Source organism: Cheilinus undulatus, linkage group 9 (assembly GCF_018320785.1).
Source record: "Cheilinus undulatus linkage group 9, ASM1832078v1, whole genome shotgun sequence".
NCBI lineage: Eukaryota > Metazoa > Chordata > Actinopteri > Labriformes > Labridae > Cheilinus > Cheilinus undulatus.
In genome coordinates, this window is record NC_054873.1 from 21,031,824 (window position 1) to 21,053,437 (window position 21,614).

General features: G+C 38.8%; 1 protein-coding gene across 1 annotated transcript; it reads left to right on the plus strand.

Annotated features, from left to right (window-relative positions):
* The first annotated feature begins 515 nt into the window (after nt 1–515).
* Nucleotides 516–20,589, plus strand: LOC121515263 (unconventional myosin-Va-like). The gene is made up of 40 exons (XM_041795939.1): nt 516–670; nt 1,055–1,165; nt 1,703–1,874; nt 2,141–2,285; nt 2,380–2,536; nt 2,617–2,760; nt 2,978–3,059; nt 3,172–3,279; nt 3,395–3,501; nt 5,582–5,847; nt 6,212–6,293; nt 6,372–6,512; nt 6,658–6,783; nt 7,247–7,330; nt 7,609–7,734; nt 8,861–8,958; nt 9,070–9,156; nt 10,406–10,514; nt 11,332–11,543; nt 11,648–11,804; nt 12,542–12,781; nt 12,935–13,183; nt 13,659–13,752; nt 13,841–13,983; nt 14,086–14,199; nt 14,587–14,709; nt 14,847–14,903; nt 15,013–15,240; nt 15,362–15,426; nt 15,506–15,580; nt 15,666–15,864; nt 16,561–16,654; nt 16,769–16,909; nt 17,482–17,636; nt 17,719–17,808; nt 17,894–18,044; nt 18,125–18,404; nt 19,462–19,636; nt 19,724–19,804; nt 19,896–20,589. Exons 1-40 carry the CDS (start codon nt 644–646, stop codon nt 20,046–20,048), a joined length of 5,448 nt encoding a protein of 1,815 aa, XP_041651873.1. The 5' UTR covers nt 516–643; the 3' UTR covers nt 20,049–20,589.
* The last annotated feature ends 1,025 nt before the right edge of the window (nt 20,590–21,614 follow it).

The following is a 21,614-nucleotide window of genomic DNA, read 5'->3' on the forward strand; positions in this document are numbered from 1 at the left end:
GCTTGTGGCTTATATAAAGAGACTTATATTAATTTCAATCTGTATTATAACAAATTAAAGTTTGACAGGGACTTTAATTCCCCAACTAAATTTTTAGATAACTTCTAGAATTCTTTCATAAGATTAAAAAAAATGTTTTATTCACGTTGTTAATCTTAACGTTAAACGTGCTGCATTTTATCAGTTAGTTATTGTCAAGAAAACTCCAAAATATTTCAAGCAGCGAGCAAGTGCTTTGGACTTTTACAGTTAAAGCTACACTACGTCAATACCCTCTTTTAATTCCAACTCTGAGTAAAAAAAAACCCAAAACTTTTTATTCTTAATACTCCAAACTCCGGCACCAAATATGAAGTATCACCAGTACTACTACAGTGTCAACATCTGCATCTCGTATTGTGCAGTGGGCATGCGCGTGTTCGCCTCTGGGGGGCACGCAAGACGCACGAGAATTGAACGTGTCAGGGCACGCGCAGCTTCTGACAACTGCAGGAGCAGCAGTTGAATCATCAAGCTCTCTGAGCTCCTCGGGCGCAGGAGAGGAGCTCAGAAAAGTTTTTCGCTGTCTGCTGTGGAAAGTTAATTAAAAAGTAGAATCTTTTCTCTGCTGGCACAGAAAAGTTTCAGGAGAAAAACTGAAGACATGGCAGCCTCTGAACTTTACTCAAAGGTAGGCAAACTTCATGGAAGTTAACTGACAGCTTTTTCAGCTTTTTCGCCCACAAGCTAACGTAACGTACTACTGTTAACAAATCATTTGGGGCTAGTGACTTACTCTCCCACCTATATGTGTTTACTGGACAGTTTTTGTTTCATTTATTGATTTAAGAATAACATATTGCTTTTCATATGTCTGCTGCGAAAAATTTCCCATAACCATCCACGTTACACTGTTACGCATGACCCCCGTCTGCCTAATTAACCTAGATGTCTTTTGATTTTTATGGTACTAGCCACTACTTTTTAAAGGAATATTTGAATTATTTTGTTTTGGCCATCTGACTGTAAGCCCAGTGGTTGAATAGCTTTGACCTGGTTTCCCTCTGTCCATCAGTATGCCCGTGTATGGCTCCCAGATGCAGCAGAAGTGTGGAAGTCAGCAGAGCTTATCAAAGATTACACTCCCGGCGACCTGACTCTGACTCTGCAGCTGGAAGATGGCACGGTGAGACAGGCAAATGCCATCTATTCATACACAAAGAGAGATGTAGTTACAGAGGCGGAAAGGGGTGTGAAGTGTCCTGTCAGAGAGCTGTGCACATATTTCTCTGCAAAAACATTGGCAATGCCTTCTCAAAATCTCTGAGGCAGTCAGAAGCAAGAAAAACAGACTGTGACACTTTGTGCAACTTTGCATAGTTTGAATAAGTCCGAATTTGTTGCACTCATGTATAAAAATGTTTAAACAGCATGGTTAAAGTTATCAGCCAGTGCCATTGCTGCCTGCAGCTGTACTGTCAAGTTTAGACATGCATTTCAGGTACGGAATAAGGCCTAACTGCTGTCATGAGAGAACATGAAAAACCTCAGCATATTAACAGCCAATACACTTTATTGTTAAGCAGTACTCATGCTTGTATGTAGCTGCTCATTTTTTTGCTCTTTAAGAGACTGCTATACTATGGCAGTTTCTCCAGAATGAAAGCAACATGTTGTCTTAAAGTTCTCAAATCATCAAATCATACTTTCTGTATCATTTTAGGTGGTGGAACACAAACTAGACCCTAAAACCAACAGCCTGCCACCACTAAGAAATCCTGACATCCTGGTGGGTGAAAATGACCTGACAGCTCTCAGTTATCTCCACGAGCCTGCTGTGCTACACAACCTTAAAGTGCGCTTCATCGACTCCAAGCTGATTTACACATACTGCGGTAAAGGGCTTCATCATCTTTGACTCACACTATCACTGTCACCGTAGACTTTGGAGCCCTGCTAACTGTGCACTCTGATACAATCCACTGTAAATTATGCTGATAGTTATGGTGCAGACTGCTCTTAAAGGAACACACACATACTGTAGATGCACTAACTGAATTCTAGACGAGTTATGCACACAAATTGATTATTTTTAACTCATGATGATGTGTATTTGCTGGATCATCGAGCCTAACTGAGAGCTTCTCCTTGTTGTATCCAGGAATTGTCCTGGTTGCAATCAATCCCTATGAGAGTCTGCCCATCTATGAAGCTGACATCATCAGTGCCTATAGTGGGCAGAACATGGGAGACATGGACCCGCATATATTTGCTGTAGCAGAAGAAGCATATAAGCAAATGGCCAGGTTTAACCTCCTAATATGGTTCATGATACTGAACAAATATTTGATGACTTAATGCTGATATTTGGTTTGCATGCCACCAAATCTTTTCATGCAGAGATGAAAGAAACCAGTCCATCATAGTAAGTGGTGAATCAGGAGCTGGAAAAACCGTATCTGCTAAGTATGCCATGCGCTACTTTGCTACAGTCAGCTGCTCCTCTGGGGAGGCCAATGTTGAGGAGAAGGTCCTTGCTTCAAGCCCCATTATGGAGGTATATTTTTATTTACAAGGAAATGAGACAAAATGCCAAAATGTAAAGATTACTTAGAGCCTTTTGCTGGTCTCTTCAAGGCTCTTGGAAATGCCAAGACAACAAGGAATGACAACAGCAGCCGCTTTGGGAAGTACATTGAAATTGGGTTTGACAAAAAGCTTTCCATAACTGGAGCAAACATGAGAACCTACTTGCTGGAAAAGTCTCGGGTTGTGTTTCAGGTAAGTATTCATTTTAATTTACTTCGCATGACTATAGGTGACTGCCTTCAGTGTCTGAATGTTTGCTTTCATGTATGTTTCTTCTCACAGTTAATTAATTTGTAACGCTGTAATGTGCATGTAACATGAAACATGCGTTACTTGGAAGCCTTATAACAAACAACATAACAAGCATAGTTCAGCCTGCCTGAAAGATGGCTCTTTGCCCTACTTTTAGGCCCATGGAGAAAGGAACTACCATGTATTCTACCAACTCTGCGCTTCTTCACATTTACCAGAGTTTAAAGCTTTCAGATTAAGTAAGAAAGTCTCAAATGTCAATAATCATTTCTGTAAGAAATAGAATGCATGTTAAAATGGACGTTTTTACTGCGCATTTAGAAGAATACTTTATATGATCCTTGTTTGAAGGTTGTGCAGATGACTTCAACTATACTAACCAGGGTCAGAGCCCGGTGATAGATGGAGTGGATGATGCCAAAGAGATGTGCAGTACCAGGAAGGCTTTCTCACTGTTGGGTGAGTATGGGTTGCATTTGCATGTTAAAGTCAAAGTACTAAAGATATACATTTTTCATTTCTGGGTTGCCTTGCATGTTTGATAACCATTTATTTTTCTTTTACTCTGTTGAAGGGATCACTGAGAATGATCAAATGGCAATTTACCAAATTCTGGCAGCTATTCTCCATCTTAGCAATGTGGAGGTTAAAGATCTGTCCACAGACAGAAGCAGCATCATGGTATACAATGACTACCTGAAAGTACTTTGTTCAGTATACAGTGCATTCAGAAAGTATTTAGACGCCTTTAACATTTTCAATGTTGCTATATTGCAGCCTGATGCTACAGTTGATTAAATTCATTTTTATTGTCATTAACCTACACTCAACAGTACCCCATCGTGACAAAGTGAAAACAGAATTTAAGAAATGTTTGCAAATGTATTGATAATAAAAAAAACTGAAATATCACATTTACAAAATTGTTCAGATTCTTTGCTTTAAACACTTGAAATTTAGCTTGGTTCCTCCTATTAATCTCAGTCTTTACTGAGATGTTTCTAAACCTTGATTGGAGTCCACCTGTGGTAGACTGAACTGATTGGACATGAGCTGGAAAGCTTCACACCTTTCTATAGAAGGCCCATCTGGTTCTTACTGAGGCCCGTCTCCTGCAATATCTCTGTTTGGCCAGCCAACCAGTCCCAGTTTTGCCAAACTTCTTCCACTTAAGAATTTTGGAGGCCACTGTGCTCTTGGGAACCTTCAGTGCAGCAGAACTTTTTTGTAGCCTTCTCAAGATATGTGCCTTGGAACAATCCTGTCAATTCAATTCCGTTCAGTTCAAATAGCTTTATTGGCATTGAATCAACATGTTTTTTGTTGTCCTGTCTCCGAGCTTTGCAGGCAGTTCATTTGACCTCATGGCCTGGTTTTTGCTTTGATATGTATTGTCAGCTGTGAGGCCTTCTATAAAGAGGTGTGCGCCTTTCCAAATCATGTCCATGCAATTTAATTTACCACAGGTGGACTCCAGTCAAGGTGAGGTACATCTCAGCAGGATGAGAGAAATTGGAGATACCTGAGCTAAATTTCAAGTGTTGTTGCAAAAGGTTTAAATGCTTATGTCACTGTGATGTCAGTTTTTTTCTTTTCATTAAATTAGCAAAAATTTAAAATTCTGTTTTGGCTTTTTCATGATGGTTACTGAGTGTAGATTAATGAGAATGATTATTTTTTACACTATAGCATCAGGCTGCCTCATAACAAAACTGAAAAAAACTGAAGAGGGTCTGAATAATTTCTGCATGCTCTGTATGTGATTTAATGTTCAGGGGCTGATTGCACTAACTGGGCATAAATAAAGTTGGTTTCATTTATTACATCCAACTCTGTTTACACCAAATGCACCTAGTGTAACGATAACAGTCGTATCTGTGTCAGATCTGTCTGTATCTGTCATCTATCTATCAGTCTTGCTCTACGCATTCATGTAAACATAAGCTGAGAGGTGAGCGATGCCATGTTACACACTTTCCTCCTGTTCTAACTTCTGTAGAACTATCAACAGAAGATTTGGATAACATAAACCCAAAGGAAATAAGTATTTTTTTTCTTGTGGAGAAAAGGACCCCTCTAATAGCATGGTGTTGTCTGCTTATCTCATGGTGTTTAAAATGCCCCTAGCGCTTTTCCTGCTCCACTGTCTTGAATTACAGAGTCTTTCCAATAGGATTAGAATGCCACATGTTTATTTACTAAATAGTATATCACGGTTTTCTTAAAAATGGAAAACTATGGCATAGACTACTAAGAGAGACACGTTAATCAAATGTTGGTGCTCAGTCTTGGCATTAGCACCTGCAAGATGGGGACAGCTGTGTTTTTCTGTATGAGACATGCCGTATTAAAGGGAAATTATTCTTTCTGTTCAAACAGAGCTTGTCTGCTAAAATTGAACCTTTTTATAAGCTGACTTCCCAAGTAAACCTCCAAGTTTATTGCCTAATCGTAGATGATTCTGTCTCTCTCATCTTCATTGATATATCTGTAAACAAGCCGCACTGCCATTATGTGTTACTAACACATTTTATGACCATTGCTGCATGTGTCCATTCATATTACACTGGATAAGTCAGACTTTTAAACTTGCGCCTGCTCCATCCTCAGCGAGTTACAACTGTAGTCGGTTGTAACTTTAAGCTTTATGTCAGATATCATGTTACGCCCAAGCATGCTTCCAGCTGGTGCACTCAGCCCCAGATGTCATATGTAAAAGGTGTAAATCTTTACCTGTGTTAGATCATTGTTGTTTTTCCAGCCAGATAATGGCCACCTGATGATATTTTGTGACTTGATGGGGGTCCCCTGTGAAGAAATGGCTCACTGGTTATGTCACAGGACATTGAAGACAACCACAGAAACCTATGTGAAGCCTATGTCCAAAACGAGTGCAATCAATGGCAGAGATGCCTTAGCCAAACACATCTACGCCAGACTCTTCAGCCTCATTGTGGCTACCATCAACAATGCCTTAAAATCTACAGCAAAGCAGCGCTCCTTTATTGGTGTGCTGGACATTTACGGGTATGTTTCCATGTACAGGTCTGTGATTAATTAGGGATGCATGGGCAGATAATAACTTCAATTTTTGCCTATATTGACAACTGATATTTTTGCCATAAAAATCTGCCTATATCAGTAACTACTGGCCGTAAAAAGAAACAGGTTACTGGAATTTTAGGCTGGACAAACAGACCCACGTCAGCTTTAAATTGTGTGTTTTAAGGGCTAAAGTTTTAAATCTGAACTACATTTAAGTATTGGTATCGGCTAAAATTGTTTTGTAAATATTGGCACATCAAATATTGGCAAGAATCTGATATTGTGCATCCTTAGTCATTCAAGTTCCCTCATTCTGGCATTTTATATTAAACATTTTTTTTCTCAGGTTTGAAACATTTGACATCAACAGCTTTGAACAGTTCTGCATCAATTATGCCAATGAGAAGCTACAACAGCAATTTAACCTGGTATGTATCTTTTGTAGGATCACAGTATTTTGAAGTCAAATCTACCATGTTTATCATCTCACCTATCATTCCCTACAGCATGTCTTCAAACTGGAACAAGATGAGTACATGAGGGAGGAGATTCCATGGACATTGATTGACTTCTATGACAACCAGCCATGCATTAATCTCATTGAGGCAAAGCTGGGTGTCCTGGACCTTCTGGATGAGGAGTGCAGGGTAAAATACTAGCTCCCTGTTCCATGTTTCTTCAGCAAAAGTTTCACCAGCCACTTTACAGTGAAGGAACCTCTACCTTATTATGTTTGGGATTTATGAGTAACACCATGACTAACTGATGTGTCAGCTTTTCCTGTTTCCGTAGATGCCCAAAGGCTCTGACGACACATGGGCCCAGAAACTGTACAACACCCTCCAGAGGCAGAATGCCCACTTTGAAAAACCCAGGCTATCAAACAGAGCATTCATCATCCACCACTTTGCAGACAAGGTACAACACAGTTTCATCTGAGTGGTTGGCAAGCCTCATGGCAACAAGTTCTCTGTTAAAAATGGTAATGTTGTTCCCTTTTTGTTGGAGCTATGAAGTTCTGAGTAAATCTAAAGTAGTTTTTCTGTGTTTAAATGTTTCCTGTCACATTTCAAATGTGCACGGATCAAGGGACATGAAAACTAAATCACTTCTTGAGCCCAAATTTTCATCCCCTGCCCCCAACAGAAAAATCTGTGTGGGAAATGGACGCATGGATGACTCATGTTTTTCTATTCAAAAGCAACAAGACAGTCAAGTGTGAAATTGTGATTTCTAAACTTTTATGCCCTCACCAGAACTATTTGAAGACATTTTTTCATTAGAGCAGCACTAATCAGTCGATTTCATACCATGGATGATGAGTATGACCTTTGCTCTTTAAGTCAAAGACCACTGTGTGAACTGCCTCCTTTGTGCCTAGGTGGAGTACCAATGCGAGGGTTTCCTGGAGAAAAACAAGGACACAGTCAATGAGGAGCAGATTAATGTGCTGAAAAAGAGCAAGGTGATATATTTAATAAATAGCTTACTGTGATATTTTCACACCTGATTCCTTCCCTCTCTTTGTTTGGGTTAAAATGATGCAATGTCAACACCTTAACTGGGAGTAAATGACTGGAAGGTATGTTTTCATAATGCAAGTCTCTGGGCACACACACCCTGGAATTGTTCAACCACAACTATTGGAGGAAATACGCCCACTTTCATAATTTACATAAAAACACTGCCACCTGCTGTTCAATGTTAAAATTGCATTTATGTCTTTGATCTTTTTTTTTCCAGTTTGATTTGCTGCTGAAGCTGTGTGAGGATGATGAAAAGGCAACAAGCTCTTCTAACAAGCGCTCCGCTGTCAGTGGAAGACCTGGTCAGAGTCAGAAGGATACAAAGAAGACTGTTGGACTGCAGGTGAGAACTTAAAGTGCACCCAACATATACTCTAAGTCCAGAGGACAGAAAGATATACTTATGGTATTCTACTGAAACAGTAAAACATTTGATAAAAAGTACTAAAAATAATTGAATCAAATACCAGACCTTACTTTAAAGCCTTTGTCCACTAAATCTATTTATTTTATTTTATCGCATTGGCAGTTACACTGGTATTTCTGTACAAAACAAATGCCATTCATAATTTTTGGCACTCACTCGTCTGAGTGCAAAACGACTGACTTGTCTGACTTTTCTTTTCAAGGAAAAATGACGTGGTCTAGATCTGCTGCTAAATCCTGGACATGATGATCATATGCATATGAATGAATAGAGCCATTTAAACACTTTCACTTTTCACCACCAGTGTTCTGGTAGTTAATCAAAAAAAAGTCATGAGTTGCATTACTAAAGCATGCCACAAATATAAATAATTTTAAAATCGTAGCCGATTTCTTCAATGTGAGAGACCCCGAACATGGTGGCAAATAATCACTAATTTTTCAGTTCTGATTGTAAAGTGTGTGGTGTAGAAAGAGAGGATCAACTCAGCACACCAGTCACTAACAGATTGTGTTCACCAACTACCAGAGTCGTGGCCTAGTCTCGTCTCTAAAAACGCCATGTATCTTGTGCAGTCAAATGTGACTTTAGAGTGTAGAAGCCAGTGATGATAGCTGTTGGCTACACTTTAAGCCCATTGTGGTTGCCATTTCAGTCCAGCTCCCTCCCTTATCACACGAACTGATAGGGGTCACTACTGGCTACATACAAAAGTAATTTGCTAACAGTAACATTTTACTTTGTACCATGTTACATCCAACACTGGACACTACTGGGGGAAGCAGAAGTGCTATGAATAAACTTTTGTAACCTGGCAAAAGGAAGGGCCACTAAGTGAGAAGTACCCAGAAGCTGAGGCTGTGAGAACTGCAAAGGGAAAAAACCTTGGGGCCTAGATTCTTATACTGTATATGCTAGTCTCAATGCCTTAAAAATCATTGAGTAAGACATTCTCATAAAAGGAGACATGTAACTATGACAAAATGAAACATATTTTACTTTTAATTTTCATTACCACTTCACAAGGAGTTTTTTTTTTCAGTTTCGACAGTCTCTGCATCTGCTGATGGACACACTTAATGCTACAACTCCTCACTATGTCCGCTGCATAAAGCCAAATGACTGTAAAGCTGCTTTCAGGTGAGGAGGATTTTTTTTTCTTTCACATGATAAGCCACATCAGACAGCATATGAGATCTAGTGGGACATAATTTTAGTGAATCTTGTTGTTTTTTTTTTTTTTTGTTTAAGCTTGGACCCAGTGAGGGCAGTGCAGCAGCTTCGAGCATGTGGCATCCTGGAAACAATCCGGATCTCAGCAGCAGGTTTCCCATCTAGGTAGTGTATCAACAACAGCATTTGGTACAGAACTATGGGCAGTTAAATTATATGTTTATAAATAGGATTGCTAGTGTTAAAGGTCACATATTATGAAAAATACACTTTTTCAGGCTTTCTAGAAAAATATGTGCCCCCCCCCCCCCCCAATTATCAGAAAATGTGTGTTAAAACAAGCCGTTCTCAGATTTCCCCTCATGATGTCATGTGGGGAGTTAGCACCGTCCCCAGGTTTGGTTGGCCCTCTCCCCTTGGAAGAAAGGAGAGCCACATCCATTAAGCCACATCCATTTCCTGAGAGGGGCGGAGTCAGACAGCTCCTAAACATTTACAGACGCAGAAACAGCTGTTCTGAGCAGGGTTGAATCAGAGCGGTTTTTAGACATGCAAAAATCTAATACTGGAATGTTCTTTTTTTTCAGCAACAAACTTCCCAGGCATGTTTTGGGGCCCTCTGAGACAAATATAAACTTTAAGGGATGAAATATGTGACCGTTAAGGCACTCATTGCAATTAAGGCCTGAAATGTATTTTTAAGATCAGCCCTCTTAGATCAGAGTGTATCTTGCCTCTGGCCCAATGACAGCTGGGATAGGTTCCAGGCCCCCACGACCCAAACAGGCTAAGTGATGTAGAAAGTGGATGGATGGATGATTTTTTAAAAATCATATTTATCACTTTTTTGTCCTTTAAGGTGCACTATATTTAAACTATTTTAATGTGACAATAGCTGATACTTGCTTTCACAGTAATGACAGAAGAATCTGTACCCTCTACACCAAGTTCTTTTTTCATGATCTTCCTTCCTTATTCCAAAACAAAAGCAGGTTTTATCCAAACAGTACCCAGCAAAGTCCCCTAAGCTTAAGACAGTACACATTACAAAGTAAAAGAATGACAAAGAAGGTGTCTTAGGAAGATCTCTGAGCATTATTGTTAACATTAGCTGCATTAGCTACTCACACTGAGAGAGCAATTAAATTGTAACTCCCGACAAGTGAAGGCTGGTGCATTATCATTTGACTTCAGTGAGTCATTTTGTACATGCATTCGAGCATATTTCTTAAAAAAATACTTTCAAGCTGTCTCCTATGACTGAGCCATGATTTCAATAAAAATACAATTATACTTTCAAACTTAAGTGATTAATTGTGATTAACAGATTAATCATTTGACAGCCCTATTTATAACACATAGACTTCTACCTATGAAATATTAAAATTTCCTTCTATACTTACACATATTTTAGGTGGACCTATCAGGAATTCTTTAGTCGTTACCGGGTCCTTATGAAGCAGAAGGATGTGCTTACTGATAGAAAACAAACCTGCAAAGATCTCCTGGAAAAACTTGTTAAGGTACGTCAAAATCAAGGTAAAACATTCTTGTGATGTCACTATATAAAGGATAATGTATAGTGTATGCTATAATGGCAGAATGGAAACCAGGCAGGGTGAGAAGGGCTCTCCCTATACATTATCCCACTTATTACACGGCTCCTTACTTGAGAGATCAATAACTCAATACAAAATGTTGATTTGAAAATGATGTTATTGATTTTAAAATAGCTTGCTTCTTCTATTAGATTCTGATAGTCTACTGGTTAAGCTTTGACCATACCAGTGGTCTGTAGGTACTAAACCAGCCTACATTAAATTAAACATCTTCTCTGGACATAAAGCTGTGTAGGAGTTTATAGCTAGTTATGAAGCAGACTGAGATCAATACAGATGCTAGTATTTGATCCAGAAAAGCAAACAAGACCATCAGTGAAAGTATTGATTATTTTTATCTAGTTATTTTAAAAGCATGTAAAAGTGCTGTGGGCTGGGTGTCAGAAGAAGCTGCCAAAACAGCCTTATTTATCAAATATTTTTGGGCACTCAGAATCAAACATGTAAAGGGGCAGTAAGCAACATGAACACACTTTGTCCTTATACAGTGGCTGTGACTGGCTACTAGTGCAATGAAAGGACACTCACAGATCAGACACATGTAAAGAACAGTTCATTTTAATACTGCAAGTGACTTGTGATGTTACAAATGCTATTGTAACAAATTATTTATGTTACACATTAAAGCTTTAACATAGCACTGTGATAGGTAAAATAATGCAGAACATCGAAAGCAATGATTATTTTCAAAATTTTATTCATAATTCTGCTTTGTTTCCAGGACCGAGAGCTCTATCAGTTTGGCAAAAACAAGATTTTCTTCAGGGCTGGTCAGGTGGCTTACCTGGAGAAGCTGCGTTCTGACAAGCTTCGCGCGGCTTGTGTGCGCATCCAGAAGACAATTCGCTGCTGGCTCGCACGCAAAAAGTACCTGAGGATGAGGGAATCCGCCATCACCATACAAAGATATGTACGGGGTCACCAGGCACGCTGGTGAGCAGAGTATTTAAATCACAGCAACATAACAAGCACATGTAAATATCAACTTCTAGGTGCTCTAACATATTTTTTCACCATGCTTTTTAAAAATGTATCAGTTATGTCAAGTTTCTGCGAAGAACCAGAGCAGCTGTGGTCATTCAGCGGATGGTTCGAATGTGGGTGGCCAAGAGACGCTACCAGCAACAGCGCTCTGCAGCTATCACTATTCAGTGCTGCTTTAGGGCCTACATGGCTAAGAAGCAGTACTATAAGGTAATGTCTCATTTTTTTATAAATTGAACACTACAATAAATCAATTAAGTTACAATTGCACACTTGAGAAACCTTTTCTAAAAGGCTTTGCTGTCAAATTCAATTTTTACTGAAGTGGTGGTAATGATGCCATTAGCACTGATTTTAGCCTGCCTTCAGGACAGGTTTGAGGTTGTTTGCTGGAGCTTGAAATACTTTTAAAGAGCATTTTCTCACACAATGTAGTAATTTCATATGCTGACTTTATAATAACTAATTAGAGGCTCTTGAACATAAAATCATAAGCCCCCAGCTCTAATGAAGCACCAGCAGTGTCCATACACAGACTGATCTTATTGACCAAATTTAAACTTTTGACTCAGTTAGTTGAAGTTATACAAAGTTTTAATTGAACTGTATTTATATGCACTAGCCTAAGTCCATGTTTACTTCCTGTCAGCTGCTTTCATTCACATTCTCCTCAACTCAACAAAATTAACTGGAATGTGGATGTTTGAAGCTGTGAAATGGTTTGTAAAAAGACATGCATGACTGAGACACATGACGATAACGCACATAATCTAATAAGATTACATTGGCTCTTTCATGTAACAACCATTTTACAATCCAGTTAAAGGAAGAATCCAAATATTGTGCCCGACTCCCTTCTTTTTTTTACTTCACCTTCTCTCAAGTGTGCTTGCAAATTTAGCTAAAAATCTTGCTGTTTGTATGTTTGTTAATTTCTTTATTTACAGTTGGTGTATGAGCAAAAGGCAGTGGTCGTGCAGAGGTGGGTAAGGGGCTGTTTGGCGAGACGGCGCTACAGACGCACCCTGGCAGCTGTTGTCCTGCTGCAGAGCTGTGTTCGTCGCATGAGGGCCAAGAAGGAATTAAAGAAGCTCAAAGTGGATGCCCGCTCTGCGGAGCACTTGAAGAAGCTCAATGTTGGCATGGAGAACAAGATCATGCAGCTGCAGCACAAGCTAAATGAACAGGTGAGGACTACGGAAATGTCTATCTAGTTTTCTATGTTTCAGGTAGTTGTTTACTCTAAAAGAAAACCTCAGAAAGAAAGAAGCATACAAATATTGGGTCATTGGGAGTTGTTGTATCACATGCACAGCATGTGTCTGTGTGTCTCCCTGCAGCACAGAGAAAACAGAGAGCTCAGTGAGAGGCTGAATTCAGTGGAGAAGACTCAGGCTTTGGAGAGGGAGAAACAGACGAGAGAGATTGAAAACCTTCATAGATCAGAACAGGAGGCCAGAGCAAAGGCGGAGAAGTTTCCTTCGCTCTTGGAGCAGCTCTCCTTCCTTCAGGATGAACTTGAAAAAACCCGCAGGGAGAAAGATGACCTGGAGAGGCAGACCAAAGTTGACAGTGAGAAGACACAGCAGGTAGGCCTACTTCACTTCATTTCAAAGTATCCAACTTTAGTACCTGAAAGTATCACAACAAATTCCTATATTGTACTTCTTCCTATAGAGTTTTGTTGGGCTGTTTTTAAAGTATTTGATACACATAAGTACTTAGTTAAACTCCAATTGTGTCAAACACCTAAAACAGGTTCTGCTCTGAGCCATATAGCATAGTACTTCATTATTTCCAAAATGTACCATCACTCACCTTCTATAACTATATAATTACTTTATGTTTCTGAGTTTATTTTTATAAGCATATAATGTAAAGAACTTTTGATTTTGGCAATTTAGTATCATTTTCTTCTGAATGCACTCTTTTTAACCTTGGAATTGTAAAAGTACAGTGCAGTTATGTTTCTTTGCCACTTTTTTAATCTTTCCAGACCCTCCAAAGCTCTGATAAATATTAGTTAGGACTAAGACAACAAGATTTTGCCCTTTCTCACATCAGGTGGTAGAAGAGCTTAACAGGAAGAACAGCTTGTTGACCAGTGAGAAAGATGAACTGAAAAAACAAATCCAGGAACAAAAACAACAACTGGCAGGTATTGAGCTGTGAACCTCAAACCCCCTCAGACCTTACATAACGGCTTAATTTAGAAGGAATAAATGAACAAAAGTGTTTTGTTTCAGAGATTAAAACCAATGCTGAGATTACAAAACAAATGGAGAAGGACTTAACTGAAGAACGCTCTCGCTACCAAAGTCTGCTGAGTGAACACCTGCATCTGGAGGAGCGGCACAAAGACCTAAGAGAGGAGATGGATTTTGGTATTGTGAGTAAAACTGGAGTTTAACTGTTATCACGATAGAACCAGTAAAGATTTGGCTACCTATTCTCTGTGTAACATGTTTTTTTAAATTATTTTTCTCATCAGAGTCCGATGAAATCCGATCAGAACAGGAAAGATTCAATCTTCAGTAACAACTCCTCTGACTTTAGTCAAAGCTTGGGCTCTACTGGGGAAGATGACAGTCCTGTACAAACAGAGGTAGTGTACAAAATGACACAATATAATGGTGTATTATCAGTATATATAAGAGTGTACTGTGTCAAAATTGTATCTTTCTCACTATAAAATACTTGGCATGTTAAAGATAGCTACAAAGCTATTGTGATTAACTTGAACTTTGATGTGTTGTAGACTTCATTACTGCAAATTGTTTCGTGCTTGCAACAAGGCTGAAAATCAGATGTACTCGTTGATGTGTTGTTGGCGTTTGTGCTGATAAATTCATGAAACTGGGCAGTCATTTTTTTCAGAACAGCTTGTCAGACGGTTTTTCCCTGGGGATTCTGTGTTATAATCATATTAGTGCAGCATTGTAGTCAGTTTGTGAAGAGAATCATGGACCCAAGGGTTGCTGTGTTTTGTTAGGATGAGTCCCAGTTGGTAGTGAACCTGCCGGTCCTTCTGAAGCTCCAGAGAAGAGTGAAGGAATTGGAGCAGGAGAAACAATCACTGTGGCAGCAGCTGGATAACAGAGAGGAAAAGGCAAAAGTATGGAATGAAACAACCGTGCTGTTTCTTAATTCAATGAAAACTTATCAACAGAAGAAAAATTTGTGACAATGTTTTTTTTTTTTTTGTTTAATTTATGCTTAAATATTTGACATGATATTTTATGTATTTTAAAGGAGGTAGAGAAGCAGAGGACTGTTGGCAGAGCTGAACTGGACTTGGAAACTCTGAAGGTTTGAAGACGTGTTTTATTTTATTTTTAAATCCTGAATTGTGAATGGAGACCTAAAATATTTTGTAGATGTTAGATTTGTGTCTATTTACCTAAATGTCTCTATACAGCGACAAGAACTGGAGACAGAGAACAAGAAACTGAAGCAGGACCTTAACCAGCTGCGCAAGTCTCTGACCAATGAGGACAAAGATTCGGTGCCGCCTGCTCCCGGCTCTCTCCCTTACAACATCCTGTTGGATCAGCTCAGTTCTTCCACCGAGGAGCTGGAGATGAAAAAAGAGGAAGTGCTGCTCCTCCGGTCACATATGGTCCGCCAGGAGGCTCTGAAACATAAGGTGAGAAAATTAATTTTACTATGAGTAGGGAATTTTTTTATATTAATGATTTGTTATCCATTATTCACACATTTAATTTAATGTATGTAATTTAATTGAACCCATATGAACTGTCCTCTAGGACTCTGCACTCGCTGAAGGTGTGAATCTAGATCTTGAATTTCCCTCGTATCAGGATATTGACAGGTAAGACAAAGTGACTTTGGCTCTCATACAGCCAACACTTGGATCATTGTTGCTTTAATCCTCATAATCTGGTCCTCAGGTCCACTGACATCCACACACTGAATGAGGATGGAGAGCTGTGGCTGGCCTATGAAGGTTTGAAAGAAACAAATAGGTAATGATATAATATTCTGCAGTTTCTTTTTGCATTTAAGCATGGTCATTTCATATGAACACTTTGTCATCCCTCCATTTTCCAGACTCCTGGAGTATCAGATGCAGGAGCAGAAGCGTGTACACAATGAAAAGTACAGGAAGCTTGCTGAGGAGGTAAACAAGTTGAGGGCTGAAAAGGAGCAGCAGCAGAAGCTGCTGGCCCAGAGCCTTCTCCTGCCCGAGGACGCCCGCATCGAGGCGAGCCTGAAGCATGAAATCACACGGCTGGCCAATGACAACCTGGTGAGTCTGCTGCTCCCTACCTGGTAGATGACAGAACTTGTAAATCTGTCCCTCTTTCTCCTATTAATCCTTATGATTGTGTTTTTTTTTCTGACTGCAAAGAGCCTTCAAAAATGATTTATTTAGAGATACTCTTGAAATAGCCCTCTTATCTTACAGTTGGAATAAAATGTATTGCTCTTGTTGTGGCATTGAATTGGCAAAGTACAGAATTCCTAAAAGGACTTGTATCCATATATTTTATTTAAGTCTGTTTTCCCATGCTATCAAGGAATTTAAATGATTTTCTTGAGATCTCAACTTACTTATCTCAGTATTTCAGGATAACTGTGCTTTTTTTCCTGTGATAACATGTTCACTTTAGCTGTGTTTTTAGGATCATGAAGGTGTTAAATTTTTATCGTTGGAAAACGAGTGTTATCCCAAAATAACAACACAGATTAGCAGAGATTTCAGGAAAACAATCATACATTTCTTATTACAGGAAAAAATAGTAAAATAACAGGTGTGGATGGATGTCTGCTTAGGGTTAATGTAGCAAACTGCTTACAAACAAATTTACATTAACATAAAATGATGGTGCTCTGATTATGAGTCTGCTGAAATGATCTAACCATGTTGCAAAGATTTAGAAATAACACTTCTATGATTTCTACTAGAAGTATTTTTTGATCTTTTGTGTTTATATGATTTTAGGAACTCATGGAACATCAAGAGAAACAAGACAAAACCATGCGCAAGTTGAAAAAGCAACTTAAACTTTACATGAAAAAAGTTGAAGAATATGAAGGTAATCTGATGGCACTGACTCTTTATTCACTCTTTATTCTTGATCCTTTATATGTGACATCAGCAACGTTTGACCTGATTATTACTTTCATCTTGTCTCGGTTGTGTTTGCCAGGTGCTCAGCAAAAGAACAACCCCTCTGTGATAAACACTCGTGGCAGAGTGGTGCACATAACCCGCAAGGAGAAGGAGTACCAGGGCATGTTGGAGTACAGAGAGGGTGACGAGGGCCGCTTGCTTAAGAACGTGGTCACAGGTACATTAAACCTCCTGGGAGGAAATTGTTGGTTCGTATCTATTTGGGTGCTCAATGTAGACAAAGTGTAGACTCTTATCTCTTATTGTGGCCTGCTCATGTTTACAATACAATACAATACAATAACTTCATTTATCCCCCGAAGGGAAATTCATTTGTCTGGAGTCTCATCTGTTTATAGTAGATTAGAGATTAATGGATTGTATGGATGTTGTATGGTAGTTTAGAGATTGTTTTCTGATTTAAAAAAAAAAAAAAAACATATTTCCCTGCTCTTTGAACAATCAGACTGGAAAATACTGTTTGTGTAGCCTTGTCTGACACCTACCCAGCATCAAGCTTTCAAGATTATTTGATAGAATTAATCAGTCTTGTCCCTGAAGGTGTTTTTTGTTCCTATGGGTCATGAAGAACCATCAGTGTTACCTTTAGTCTGTTTCATAACCGGATAAAAACTCCACACAGGGGCTGTCAACCAGTTTTGCACAATTGAATTATTTTCTGAATTGCATAAAAAGATCAGAGTGTACACTATTTGAGGACTTTGGATCAAATTTGTGTAATCTCCACAGATTTGAAGCCTCGTGGTGTAGCAGTAAGCTTCATTCCTGGACTTCCAGCCTACATCATCTTCATGTGCCTTCGATACGCTGACAATATGAATGACGATCAGAGAGTCAGTAATCTGCTCAATTTCACCATCAGCAGCATCAAAGGAGTCATAAAGGTTTAGTAGATTACTGCTGTTTGTTGACAAAAGTATCTGCAGAAGCATCTATTTTGAGTTAATTTGTGTAATGTTTTCACAGAGGAGAGGAGATGATTTGGAGGTGGTGTCGTTCTGGCTGGCTAACACTTGTAGATTAATGCACTGTCTGAAGCAGTATAGTGGAGACGAGGTAATCTTGAGAAAGTTTTTATGCCTGTTGTTAACACCTATAAATTTTCCTTCAGTAACTCTGTATCAATCTTTTAATTGTGAAGGCCATCATGAAGAACAACACTGCCAAGCAGAACGAACAGTGCCTGGCCAACTTTGAGCTGACGGAGTACCAGCAGGTGTTTGGTGACCTGGCAATCCAAATATACCGGCAGCTCATCAAATGCATGGAGGAAGTCCTGCAGCCCCTGATTGGTGTGCTATATTTTACACCATGTTTACCTAAAGCCTGACTATAACAATGATCTGACTGTCAATTCATGTGTCTTGTGCAGTGGCGAGCATGCTGGAACACGAGACGATCCATGGTGTTCTGGCATCCAAACCGACAGGCCTGAGGAAAAGGAGCACCACTGTTCAGGAGGACACTATCACAGTAGATGTCCTCCTGCAGCGTCTCAGCCACTTCTACACCACCATGAGCCAGCACGGCATGGACTCAGAGCTGATTAAGCAGCTGGTCAGGCAGCAGTTTCACATCATCTGTGCTGTAACACTCAACAACCTGCTGCTGAGGAAGGACATGTGCTCCTGGAGCAAAGGCCTGCAGATCAGGTATGGCTTAGTATTGTCGTGAGATTTTTACTGGAGGCTTGTTTTGTTTGGTTTACATTTTACACCAGTAGAGAAAGATTATATTCACTAAAAATCCCCTGAGCATGAAAAAAACATGAAAGATCCCTTTCGTTGGTACAGTCCAAAGCAGAACAGATTGTGATATTTTTGGAGCAAAAAGTTGCGGGTATTGAAACAAGAACTCTGTATTTTGTTCTCTTTATTCTTTCTCTCGCCTTTTTTCATGTTGTTCTTGTCGAGAATACTGCAAGGAGCCACATTTTTCAACAGAGCTGTCAAGCTGCATCAGCCAACTAATTTTAACAGAACTAAAATAAAAAAGGAAAACAAACACATGGACAGCTTTTGCTCTGTTCTCATTATGGTCTATGGTCTGCAGTCTGATTCTGTTGAAAGGGTAAAAAGGAAATCTAAAACTTGCAAATTTTAAAAAACTCACCTTTTCTGTTTGACCTAGTTTTAACAATTTTCAAACATATTTGCAGCTTTCAGGGCTTCACACAGATATTAACACACTGTAACACAAAAAACATTTATTTGAAGTTGAATTTGTTTTGTTTAATAGGGAAAATGCAATTCAACATAGTTTCAGTAAGGACCATTAGACCGATGTGCTGCATAGAGAGTTTATAGCTGTCGCTAATTTCCAACTCTTGTCCCAAGCTGGGCCTTTGAATATACAATTCATTAAGAACACCACATTCACTAGCCTCAAACCACGTTAAACTAGGGCTGTAGTAAACCAAACACAACTAAGTTGATTGAATTTATACCTGCGCAGTGACCAATTGCTAGGAGGGGCTGTTATATGTAGATCAACCTAATCAGCGACATCAGTGTCCTTGTTGCAGCCAACTGGCAGTCTAAATGGTTTAAAGATTTTTGCTGCATAATTTCTTATATATTTTATTAACTAAAAAAATAAGTTATAGTTTTCTTTGTCATTAGCATGGTTGTGTAGGATAGGTGTTAGATGTGGATAGTATTGCACTACTGAGGTTCAGTCTAAATACTTTGCCCTGCTTTTTGTCTGTAGGTACAATGTCTGGCAGCTGGAGGAGTGGCTTGCAGAGAGGGATCTGCACGACTGTGGTGCCAAGGAGACCTTGGAGCCTCTGGTGCAGGCAGCACAGCTTCTCCAGATCAATAAGAAGACTGATTCCGATGCCCAGGCTATTTGTAACATGTGTACCGCTCTCACCACAGCACAGGTTCATCATCAGTCTAAATCAGTAGTATTAATACTAAGAGATGAAATGTTAACAGTGTTGTACTCATTGTCTTGTTTGTATTTGCAGATTGTTAAAGTGTTGACCTTATACACTCCAGTCATTGAATTTGAAGAGCGAGTGTCGACAAATTTCATCACAACTATTAAAGTGAGTAGCTGGAACATATTTAAGTTTTGTATTCAATCATACTATTGATAAATGTTTTCTCTAAATACATTTGTTGTCTTGTGCATTTTAGAACCTACTGAGAGGCCGAGAAGAGTCATCCACTCTGATGATGGACGCCAAGAAGATCTTCTCTGTCACTCTGGCCTTCACACCCTCCTCTGTGGCTCTGGAGACAATCCAGATCCCTACAAGCCTAAATCTGGGATTTCTCAAACGCATTTAAACAGTGACACTTTGATCAACAACATGCAAGACATGCATTTGTGTTTGAGCTTTTCAGCACTGCAAAGCCAAAGAGTTCTTGCTGGTTGAACAGTGAATCTACAGAGGAAAAAAACTTGTAAAGGTCATCTCTTTCCAAACCTAACCTACTGCTGATACAGGTGATACATGTGCTGCTAGTTCTTGTGAAGTCATAGCTTATTTTATTCTTTTTGGTCTTATTTTTTAATAGGAAAGCTCAACTGCAAAAATTTGGTCTAACTTCTGCAAGTGACAAGTCTATGATTGCTGAGACAAACATACCCTGTCTTCTATGAACTGGTATGCTCCTTTAATACGTTTTTTGAAAGCTAATAATCATGTTAAGCAATTTTAATACGTTTCATATGTGATCTAAATGTCAATGTAAATGTTTAAATGAAATGCAGGAGTACTGTTTTATTACTGCAATGTAATAATTCTGTAACTACTAACATCAGTTGATGGTGTTTATGTCAGGTAGAAAAGAGAATATTTTATGCTGTTCAATGCTGTCAGTCATATTAAAGGCTACCTTTCAGAAAACATTTTACAAAATATCTAATGGGATGTTTTTAGCCTTTGATTACATGTCTTTAAGTTTTAGTCACATTTTAGTCATTTCTACCCTTTTTAGTTTTAATGTAGTTTTAGTCAATGAAAACTGAAAAACATTTGAGTCTAGTTTTAGTCAATAGAAAGTCCTCACATTTTAGTTTTAACTTTTAGTCCAAGCATTTATTCTCTTGCCTGAATCTGGCAACAATTCATGGTAGTGTGTTCTACGCACCCTACCAAACCTGGGGTCCCTGCTTTCCACCGCTGAGAGTCAGGAGAGATACAGATGCATTGTTTGTTGTACAGATTTACCCACAGTGAAGAAACATAATGGATTTTGAATGTCTGACAAAAACTATAATACATTTTGGTCTGTTTTTAGTCCTCTGGGGCAAAACTAAACTTACTTTTTGTCAGTTTTAGTCATCAAAGATCTTCGCCGAATATTTTTAGCCATAGTTTTAGTCAATGAAATTAACACTGCCTGTAAGAACTAATAATCAACAAAATGTGTTTTTGGCTCACTAACTTAAAACCAAATAGTCCAAAACTAAGACTGTTCTATTGCTCAGAAACACAAATATTCTTCTTCACTCTTGTTTATGGTTTTTATTCATGGTTACCACAGACCAGCTACTTTGTTTTAAATTCTCTTATTTGTATGCAAAACCGTTAATATAGAGAAAAAGAATTCTGAGATATCAGACTGATTAATAAAAACAAACAGTGCAGTAATGTTAATGCCACTGGCAATATTCAGTTCACCTTGCTGAGTGATACATAATGTGTTAAATCCAAGTTATATTGTTCTTTATACCACCAATCACTAAATGCCTTTTTTTTCCAGTCAGATTGATTAATTGGAACTTGTGAAATACGAAATGATTTTCAAAAAGCACTTTTGGGAAACACAGGGGTTTTAAAAACTAGGGGAAGAGATACTAGCCTAAAACTTGACAGAGTTTATAAAAAAAATTCACGTATAAAACGT

Excerpts from the sequence above, each read along its gene's own strand:
- LOC121515263 (XM_041795939.1), top strand. The coding sequence starts at position 644 with ATGGCAGCCTCTGAACTTTACTCAAAG. Across the intron at positions 3,280-3,394 it reads GAAGGCTTTCTCACTGTTGG|GGATCACTGAGAATGATCAA; the intron begins GTGAGTATGGGT and ends ACTCTGTTGAAG. Across the intron at positions 13,984-14,085 it reads AGGAGATGGATTTTGGTATT|AGTCCGATGAAATCCGATCA; the intron begins GTGAGTAAAACT and ends TTTTCTCATCAG.